This window comes from Styela clava, chromosome 15 (assembly GCF_964204865.1).
Source record: "Styela clava chromosome 15, kaStyClav1.hap1.2, whole genome shotgun sequence".
Taxonomy (NCBI): domain Eukaryota; kingdom Metazoa; phylum Chordata; class Ascidiacea; order Stolidobranchia; family Styelidae; genus Styela; species Styela clava.
The window spans coordinates 15,735,400-15,746,198 of NC_135264.1; the positions used below are offsets into that span (position 1 = coordinate 15,735,400).

The 10,799-nt window shown below is 35.0% G+C and overlaps 1 protein-coding gene across 1 annotated transcript; it reads left to right on the forward strand.

Annotated features, from left to right (window-relative positions):
• The first annotated feature begins 276 nt into the window (after positions 1-276).
• On the forward strand, positions 277-10,626 carry LOC120333706 (RNA-binding protein 28-like). The gene is made up of 10 exons (XM_078109627.1): positions 277-1,115; positions 1,798-1,921; positions 2,174-2,288; positions 2,920-3,150; positions 4,136-4,296; positions 4,636-4,743; positions 7,715-7,862; positions 8,372-8,532; positions 8,809-9,041; positions 9,691-10,626. Exons 1-10 carry the CDS (start codon positions 277-279, stop codon positions 10,451-10,453), a joined length of 2,883 nt encoding a protein of 960 aa, XP_077965753.1. The 3' UTR covers positions 10,454-10,626.
• Positions 10,627-10,799: the final 173 nt, after the last annotated feature.

Below are 10,799 nucleotides of genomic sequence, written 5' to 3' on the forward strand. Positions count from 1 at the left end.
TTTAGTATTCCGACTGAATTGAAAATACAACTCTGATTTTGTCTCAAATGAAACTATAACTCAGACTTCGGATTCCTAATCCACAGCCCTGTTTGCCAGTGTTAGTGATGACTTGATATATTTATTTCAGTAACCTTCCTACTTTTTGAATCTTTTTGTATTATTCTTGCTACAATCTTAAAACATTGAATAAGGATCTCGTTCTATTATGTATAAATATTGTAACGTTTTTTTTCATTTTTTTATAGAAAAAATTGGATTAGTATTGAAAAAATAATGAAATCTATAGATAATAAAGATGATTTGAGTAGAGCTACGTTATTTGTACGTGGAATTCCCCCATCTTGTTCAAATGACACTTTGTCGGAAGTTTTTAGTGTCGCAGGACCCATAAAAGAGTGTTTCGTTGTGAAGTATAAATCTTCGAGCGAAGAAAACAAACGGCCATGTATTGGTTACGTCACGTACATGACGCCAGACGACGCAAAGTCGGCATTGAGAAAAGAAGACTTTAAAATTGATGACAGCACTCTGAAAATATCTCTAGCAAAAAAGAAAAAGTTTTCAAAAAAGAAAGATAAAAAATTAGAAGGAGATACATTTGAAATTGTGAAATCTGATTCACACAATTCCGAAATGGATACGGTTGAACGGCAAGAGGAGCCTGAAAAAATGCCGCCCAAGCAGGACTCGAAAAATGGAAATAGTCTCAATTCTAAAGACACGTTTACTGTTATTGTCACTGGGTTCCCAGCCTTATATAAAACTGAGCATGTAATCAATCTATGGAAAAAGTGTGGGTTAAAAGAACCGAGAGAGGTTATATTTCCGAGCGAAAATATAGAGGATTCTGAAAGTACTGAAAAGTCTGAACCGGATACGGAAGCGAAAGATTTGCGGCAAAGTGCAAAGTTCATTGTCGACACTAAACAAGCAGCTTTGAAAGCTTATAACAAACTTTCTGATAAAAATATTGGAAAAAAGAAAAATTATAAGTTGAAAGTTAATTTCTTGACACCAGAAGGAAACCAGAAAGCTGCTCGAAAATCAAGACTTATTGTCAGGAATGTCAGCTTTAAATGTACGGAAGGAGATTTGAAGAAAACTTTTAGCAGGTAGGCACTAATTGTGTTACAAATTTAATAAAACGAGTGTGTGAAAAGAGTCCCATAAAAGCTGTAATGTTTGGATTAATCTATTAGCTACTTAGTGGTTTCTTGCAAGTTGCAATGCTTCCAACAGTACTCATTCTACTTTTTGTTGAAAGCTCATGGCAATACATTGCGATAGCTTTTAAGTAAAATTATATTTAACAGATTATTTTAGCCGATATTTCTAACTGACTTTTTATTGTGTTACTGAATCCCATATACAGATGTAGCTGTTATGTTATTGAATAGTTGCAACTGGTATATCTGTAGTTGGCATTGAAATGAATTGTACTCAGCCATATGTCAGTTTTGATTCAACTTTAGGGTGGCCCACACCCTATGCCCGGGGTATAGGGACTTCCACCTAACACAGAATTGAAATCAATATACAGAGATGAAAGGGAATTTATCAAAACAAGAATATATGATTTTTTGGCCTCCACATCCGCAGCTGTGTTAAATGAAGTAAATACTTACCGGTAAATAAATGATGGTTAAAATAAAAAACAAACTTGGTTAAGATATATTGAGAACTGACTTCATAACAAAATTGAAATTGTAAAGGGATTTTATAGACATATATATTATAAAACAGAGTCCTGGAAAATTGAAATGAACATTGAACAGCTTGTATTTTTTATTTCAGTTATGGAACAGTAACTGAGGTGAAAATTCCAACCAAACCTGATGGAAAAAAACGAGGTTTCGCTTTTGTTCAATTTTCTCATGTATTTGAGGCAGCAAGAGCTATCAAAGCTTTAAACATGCAGGTGATTAGCACTTATATTAACCTAATAAGTTTTCTCTTTAATTACTGGATCAATTGCTTTGTAATTACTTTTTTTTTCATGTGTGTGTGTGTTATGTTTTATTTAGTTTTTTTTATGTGTGGCTAGGTTGCACTATAGCCACACACTTATTACATTGAACTTATTTTTATTGAGCTTGGTGTATCTAAAACTTGAGCTTTTCTGACACTGTGTTCCCATCACTCATAACTTTGTTTTAATAACATTTTAAAGGAGATAAAAGGAAGAAAAGTAGCGATTGATTGGTCATTACCGAAAGAGAAATATAAAGAAATGAATTCTGCAAATAGTGAACCCCTCGGAGAACGAACCACTGCTTCTGTAGAAGGTTAATATAAAAGCTTTTGAAAATCTTGCTTGAACTTTTGCATAAAAATACAGCAATTTTAACCTTCAAAATTAAAGTCCAACACATATTGCAAATTGCACATTGGTTTATGTTAACTTTTTTTTATTTTTTGATGGTAATTTTTGCTCTTTTTCTTAAAGTAAACCTATATATAAGAGATGAGATGAACAAGATATATTTATGGAGTATTCATAATTGAAAAAAAATATGGGAAAAGCATATTATTATTATTGGGCTAGGCTTATTTACAGTTACTCTATTATTTGGCTGCGTTAAATGTTTATTGAATTAAACTGTATATACAAACTATAAAACCCATGCCGGTATCTAAGAAATGAGTTAATTGACATATAGATATGGAATATTCACAATTGGGAAAAAATATTGGAATACCTGAACTTTAGAGTATAGAGTTGAAATTATTTTAAAAAGCAATTTGCTCGAAGCCTGTTATGCTTTTATCCCTCAAAAGTAATTGAAGCTCATTTCTAGGTAAAGTCTTGGGAATATAATGCTAAGGAACTATGTAGTCTCATGATGGTGCATAATGTGTGTGTTTCTATATTTCTTTCTATTCTTGACCAATTTTCTGTGTTTTTATCATCCGCAGGAGATAAACAAGAGAAAGACTCTGAATCAGAATCTGGACCTGAGCAAACTTCTGATGATTCTGGGTTGGAAGAAGATGAGAGTGAGGATACTAAAGAAACAAGCGACGAAGAGCAGAGTGAGAGTGATGAAGAAACAAGCAATGATGAGCTGAGCGAGAGTGATAAAGAAACAAGCGATGAAGAGAGTGAAGAGGAAGAGGAGAATCCTTACACCAAGTCATTACAGAAAGGTGAGGTTATAACTTTTGAGTTTCTCAGCTTCTAACATCTCACATCATAACAAGAAGAAATCTAGGAACTTGAAGCATCATAGCAAAAACTCAAACAAACACTTCTTTTTTAGAGATCACAACATTGGTTGGTAATTTCAGAAAACGAACGCAAAAATAATTCGCTGAATTATAAAGAAGCCGGTCCATGCTGGTTTGAACTAGTTTACTCAGAATTTGAAATTTAAGGCAATTTACATTGTTTTGCTAGCATCGGTTATGTTCTATATATCCCAAATATGAATATACCTGCATTATTTATGACATAAGTCGTTGTTACTTATCAACTCGATCTTGATCGGTAAGTATGTTGATAGGTATTTGTCTGTGTGTTAGATGCACGCGATATCTCACGAAAGCGAGGTTCAATCTGCTCCAAATTTTGCATGTGCATTCATCTTAGCTCGGATCAGAAGCCTATTGATTTTAGAAGGATTATGTCGTATAATTAGCGAGTTATTATTTAATTATTGATGGGACACACAGTGTCACTATGGAGTAAGACCACTGTTTTGGGGATCCCCTAACCTTCGATCGATAAGTCTTCGGTTTCCAACCGAATTCTAGTTTATTGTGGTTTGGAGGTTATACTGTGTTGAGAGCATGGGGTCAGATGGGGTTCATTACACCCTGGTGTGGTGGTGGGCATGAGATTTGAACCCCAAATGTTACATGGCATTCTGCAATAAATGTCTAATAAACCTAGGGTTGCCATACCGTCCGGAATTTAGGGTTAAATTTTGCGTTCGGTAAGAATTTAAAAAATGCTCAAATGTCCGGAATTTTACTGCATCTGCAATCGTACTGTGCACACTGCTAATACAGAACATTGTTATTTTGCGCCTTGCGCATATTTTTTACTACAAGGTCATGAAAATAGTCATGCATTTGCTTTTTGGAATTTTGCTTTTTGGAATATGGTGACCCTAAATAAACTCATTTGCAGCTTCTAAAACGAAACCCACAATAAAGAAGAAACTTGACCCAAAATCATCTCATGACGTCCACGAAGGTCGAACAGTATTCGTGTTGAATTTATCGTATGACACGACGGAAGAAAGCCTCACTGAAGTATTGAATGAATATGGAGAATTAATCTACACTAAGGTTAGTAAAAGTTTTTGCATTTATAAGAAAACTTTTTGCTTGATTCACAAAATTTCAGAAAGTTAAAAGTTAAAAGCAAGGGCGCATGCACTGATTCAGTATAAAACAAGGATCTATGCCGATAAGATGACTTGAATATGGCCTCTCGGGTATGGGATTAGTTAGTCAGTCATTTGTTTTCATAGGCATGGATTCATCTCCGAGTGAAGGTATTGATTATCACTGGTCACTCTGAAGTATTAAATGAATATTGAGAATTGGTTGATAAGGATCAAGGATAAAACTAGGAAACAATTTGCCAATTCTTTATGTAACTTTATCCATCTGAATTTTTTCCAGATTGTGCTGAATTACGAGACAGGAATGTCTAAAGGTTGTGGATTCGCTCAATATAAAAAACTGGAAGATGCTGATAAATGTGTGGAGGCCTTGGGAGGAGAAAGAACTGTGAGTTGCTTTATTGTTTTTATTATTTGCAGTTTTTGCGCTCGCTTAGTTTGTGAACCAAGATGGCAGACACTGGAGCGTAGTATGTGTACCAGGTTAGGGTAAGGCCAGGGATGGCCAATACCGAATAGTTCACTATTTCGAATACATTCGAAATTATTATTTTCGAATATGAAATTTCGAATACTTCGAAAATAAAATCCAGTAATAGAATCTAAGTGTATGAAGAAATTTTCATACAATAAACAATGGAATAACTTCTATCTACAACCTAGCTATATTACCAGGCATTTCATGTTTGCAGATTATTGCGATATATATTTTATATAACATGAGTTGTGTTAATTAACAGAATTAAAATAATACGACAAGGCATTTTAAATAGTGGTATCGGTGATGGATTTGAATGCTTGCGCAACACAAAATCATCCTATTAAAACGCCCATACTTTTAAATACCAACCATTATCCAAATTATTTGTCAAAAAGCGGGATAAAGTTTGAGTTCTTTTTCAGACTTGTGACAATTTTTTCCTGAGTACAAAAATACGGATCAAAAAGTAAATATATTCGGGAACTTTACCACACATTTTAAGTCCGCAGATCGCCGTTGTATGCTTGTGTAATAATACTTTTATTATTTTATAAATACGAAAATAGGGTTCAAAAACTATTTATAATCGGGTAGTTTACCACACATTCAATGTCCACAGATCACCGTTGTATTTTGTAAATACGAAAATAGGAATCAAAAATTAATATCAATCGCGAGTTTGCCTCACAATTTATGTCCACAGAATGCCGTGATATTGTGCCCGAATATAATTAATTTTTGATTCTTATTTTCGTACTCGAAAAAATTGTCACAAGTCGGAAAAATAATTTATACTTTATTACACATTCAAGTCCACAAATCGCCGTTGTATTTTTGAGTTATAATAGTTTTAATATTTTGTAAATACGAATCCGAAATTAATTATAATTGGGCAGTTTACCACACATTTCATGCCCACAAATACACGTGGTATTTGGTATTAATACTTTCATTATCGATACTTTTGATCATCATTATCAAAATTATTTTCCAGAAAGCGGGTGAGAGTATTTTTCTAATAAATCAACTTGTTTCCCAACTTGTGACAATTTATTGGATATCGTAACAATTACGGCTATAAATACCGTATTTCCCGGCTAATAAGTCTACATGGCAAATAGGACGATGTATATTTTTAGCACTCAAAAAAGGGGGTTTTCCATATAGGCCTCCAAGAAGACGGGTAGAAAAATTATTCCCTGTTGTTCAGTTATGCTAATATGCGCTAATAATAATGTTTAGAACCAGATCACGTTTGTTAAGTAGAATCATACTCACAGAATTAACTATTTTTAACAATAAAGCGTTAATTTTAAGTTAAAAATCACAATCATTTTGAACAATCTATGATTTTATAGGGTCAGAACAGAACCAGATCATGTTTGTTTGGTAGAACCATACTCACGGAATTAACTATTCTCAACAACGAAGCGGTAAATTTAAATTATAAAGCGGCAATCATTTTGGACAACCTATCAACCCGAATGTTGAAATAATTTTGGAATGTGATAAGTATCACACGGTACGTCCACGGGTTATTTCACAGCTGTGTTTCATGTCCCTGTCGTTTTCTGCTGAATCGGCAAAACCAAAGGGTCATAAATCACTTACTTTATCTCGGTGGCGGTGGCCGTGTTTTCTCTTTTAAGTAACGATAACCGGCCTACGATTAAATATCACGATTGGCAGACCCATAAGAACCAAATATACGGTTCAACACAAATTATGCTTGAGAAGAAAAATGCGAAAAATAAGCAGGCCACATGGAAAAAATAAAATAAACATGCTTTCTCAATAAGGCGCCCCTCCCCCCAAAAAATCAAGCCAAAATTGGGTCTAGAAAAGCGACCTGTTAGCCGGGAAATACGGTGATTGTCGATTTTTCGACTAATGGAAATGATTTTGTGAATTAAAAGACGAATGTCGGCAATGTCCACCAACGAAAACGTGCAAATGTGTCGCAACACTATGCGACGTACATTCGCGCTGAATATAAACAATCAAAATGCCGACTCTATTTCATCTCATTACAATACGTGAGAAAGCGTAAAAAGTCGTTTGAAGATTCCGGTTAAACGAAACACCGTGTTTACGGCGAAAAGTGACTACTATTCGTAATTATTCGGAAATGAGCCGAAAAGGTATTCGAATACCTTGATATTCGAATAATTTCGAATATTCGATTCGTTTTGGACAACCTTGGGTAAGGCCATAATTTTATTGCAGTTTTCTTTATTTTAGTTTCATTACGAGTTCGTAGACTAGCCAAGTGACTCACGTAGCATTTGTACCCTAAATTATGGCCTAACTTGGTACACATACTACGTTCTGGTGTCCGCGATCTTGGTTCATATACTACGGAAGTGCGGTGGTTTTGATACGTTATCATGATCATAATTCCTCACTCGAGAGACACTAACTCCACTCAAGCTTCAGAATCACTCTCAAAAAAGAGTATTCGCTCGAAATGATAAAAACACATTAAATGTTAACGCTCTCACTCAAGGTTGCAAATATCCACTTAAAATTGAAAGAACTGTTACTGAAGGTCATAAGGGATTAGTCAAGGTCACAATTAATTATCGAAGATCATAAGTTCTCATTTGATTCTAATAGCTACACTGTTAGCATAATATTTTCATAAATATCCCAGAATGATAAAGTCAATAAGGCTCTTTAATCATATGACAATCCATGGCATCTCATCAGCCCTTATCGGGTATCGAAAAGAGTTATTAATGGTCCTGTGGCGAGCGTGTTGCTAACGCACTATTTCCCAATCACCGAGCCAAGGTTATTCAATGTGGCCCAACATTACTACTCAATTTTTTCCATCAAATCACACTCAATAATCAATGCTCAATTTTCTTGCTTTTAGGGTAAATTTCTTGATGGTCGTGAGATTAGAGTTGTGAAAGCTCTCAGTAGAGGAGATACCGATAAAATGAGAAAAGAAGGGAAAAAGAAGATTGAAAAGGAAGACAAGAGGAATTTATATCTGGGAAGAGAAGGAATGGTCAGATCAGGTAGGTCACGCACACCTTTTTATGAGGTGTATTAACCGTGGAGATCAGGGCTTCTCAAATTTTAACGCTCTTTCCAATATATCAAAATTTTTCGTGAACCCTGTTCACTTTTGAAGTGCTAAACAATTGAAATATGCATTTTAGATATTTCATTGTTATGCAAGCGCCCCGATTCTCTGGTCTTACGATTAGTATCATCATTGCCGCCTCTCTGATGCTATGTATTCTCTCGAAATCGTGAGATTTATGTTTCGCACTAGTTTCTATAATTTTTTTTTGAATCGGAAGTCTAAGGAAGTACTTTGTGTGAAATTGATGTACTCTTCGCTACCCTAAAATTCGTTGCAACCCCCCCCTTTTATAATATATTTACGCGCACTGTGAAACATATCTTTTAAGAAGACTTCACACCAGTGACTTTGAAGTTCCTGGTTCTATACAATCATTACCTTGAGATTTAATACCCAACAGAATACACACACATTAATATTAAATTTTGCCTTTTTCAGGAACTCAAGCTGCTGAAGGTCTAAGTCAGATAGAATTGAAGAAACGTGAAAAAATAGAAAATGCAAAACGATCGAAATTGAAGAATCCGAACATATTTGTTTCAAAGACAAGACTTTGTTTTCATAACTTACCAAAATCTGTGGAAGAAGCTAAGTTGAGAGTGAGTATTATTTGCGATATCTGTCTATTTAGGGGCCCCTAGCCCATCAAGGGGCCACAACGCTAGACAAAAACTGATTTTACATTTCCTGTTACAAAAAAGTTTTTTTTTGTTGAGCACAGATTGATAATAACACTATAATTATTACTGGAATGATTGACCCAAGTGAACACTTGGGAAACACAATCGCGACGTATCGACCTTCCAGAATTCTACTGAATGTTGTTTTACTATAACTTTATTCGTAATTACCGTTATCTATTCTTTCCATCACAGCAAATCATCTTAAAACAGTTCGAAGACAAACGTTACGTCCGAATCATAGAGTGTCGAATCATGCGGGACCTCAAAAACGTCAACGAAAAAGGAATTGGAAAACCTCTTGGATATGCTTTCATTAATTTTATAAAGCATGAAAACGCTTTGAAAGCTCTTAGATCTTTGAATAATAATCCGGAGATATTTGGGCCAATCAAAAGACCAATTGTGGAATTTGCTCTCGAGAACAAGTAAGTTATCTTATCTTCCTCCCTCTCCTAGGATAAATAGGAAAAAATCTTACCCTATTTTACTAAAACATCCAAAGTGTTGTCTAAGTTAGAGGTGTGCAAATGCGGCCCGTCCGTGGGGTAATTGACAATGCGGTCAGCGCAGTTTTTATCTTACTTAAATTTGATACATGCGAGCACCTAATTCCAATTTCTTTGGAAAGCCTTTACCTTTGCTTAAGCAAAGCGAACAATGCATGTCATAAGATCAACAGCCAAAATTTTTGTGCCTGCAACTATTAGAAAGCCTATGTTAAATAAAGTGCGGCCTGCGGTTTCACTCAGTTATTTGTATCTGGCCCTCCTGTATTGAAGGTTGCACACCCCTGGACTACCCGTGTTTGGTTAATTACAAATATTTTTTGAGTTGGTTCACTTCTACCGACAAAAATTTGACTCAAATATTGTTATATTGGTCTCTCAATGCTGCCCTTCCGTAATAACGGGAAAGCTCTCAAAATTGAAAATTATGCAAATTGAATTACCGGTATGTAGTTCCTTTTAATAAAATTATTTTCAATATAATAAGTTGGAAATAATTTGAAGTAAACGTCTATATTTAGGCCATTCTAACATTTTTTTAAATGGGCTTTGTCTTACTTCATAACAGGAAAGCTCTGGAAATCAAGGAGAACAGGAAGAAAAAATATCAGGCAAAAATGAAGCTCAAAGAGACACTGCAGCAAAATAAATCTGGTGATAATTTGAGAGAAACTGTCCCAGAAAAAAAACTTGGACGAAGAAAGCGACAAAATTTAAAACGCCAGGCTGAAAATGCTAAGAATTTTGATGGAATAAATCAAAAAAATGAGCCCAAAAGTGGTAAACCTGATGGACAGGGCCCAAAAAGGGCCAAACTTGATTTCAAAAATGGCCAAAATAGTTCAAAGAACAAAAAATTTGGAAGTGAAAGTAAAAAGGTGGATAATGACAAAAAAATGAACACTGGAAACCCTGATTCTGCCCCAAAACAAAATTTTGAAAGAAAATCGTTCCAAGGTAGTTCTGGTACTACATTGTCCGGTAAAAAATTGCCGATGCCATCCCACGCAGGACCGAAAATGCGACAAAAAAATCGAGGAAAAATCTTGGAACAAATGAGAAGAAGTAAGAAGCTGAATACAAGAGAAGCTCAACAGAAACTTGTGAAAAAGTTTGAACGACAACGTACTGGTGAAAAACCTGCGGAAAAGTTTCAAAAGTCAAAAAGGCCGGAGTTCAAAGTTGAAAAGCCGAGCCGTAGGTCAAACAAGCGTAACAATTCTCAGAGAGGGGAAATTGAATTCAACAACCTGGTTGCCAAATATACAAAAGCGTTCATGAATAAAAAACCAAGGACTGCTAAACCTGACACTAAATGGTACGAAACATAAGTTAACTGAAATCGGTGTGTTGCTTCGGGGATTATGTTGATGGATAGCCATTAAAGTGTCTGTCAGGAGTGGCCAGAATTGAATCATTTGAAACAGTAATTAGGATTCATGTGTCGGCCATTCTGATGTTCTTCACTGGTTTGGAGCAGTGAGCCTACTGAGCTCTTTTCATGAGTTCCTCTAAATAATAAAGCAATCATGTTGAATTTACCTGGTTTTTCTTTCAATTCAAAAAGGGTTGTTTATAAATGGTTAGTGTTTTTGAACAGCGGATCTGAATTTCCTGTTTAAGAAAAAGTGGATGAAGCCATATCATCAACTTAATGTAGGAAAATAGCTAACCTAT

Bases quoted from the DNA above. Each gene is read 5' to 3' on its own strand.
- LOC120333706 (XM_078109627.1), top strand. From the start codon at position 277: ATGAAATCTATAGATAATAAAGATGATTTGAGTAGAGCTACGTTATTT. The intron at 2,289-2,919 runs GTTAATATAAAA...TATCATCCGCAG, and splicing joins AACCACTGCTTCTGTAGAAG to GAGATAAACAAGAGAAAGAC. The intron at 4,297-4,635 runs GTTAGTAAAAGT...AATTTTTTCCAG, and splicing joins GAGAATTAATCTACACTAAG to ATTGTGCTGAATTACGAGAC.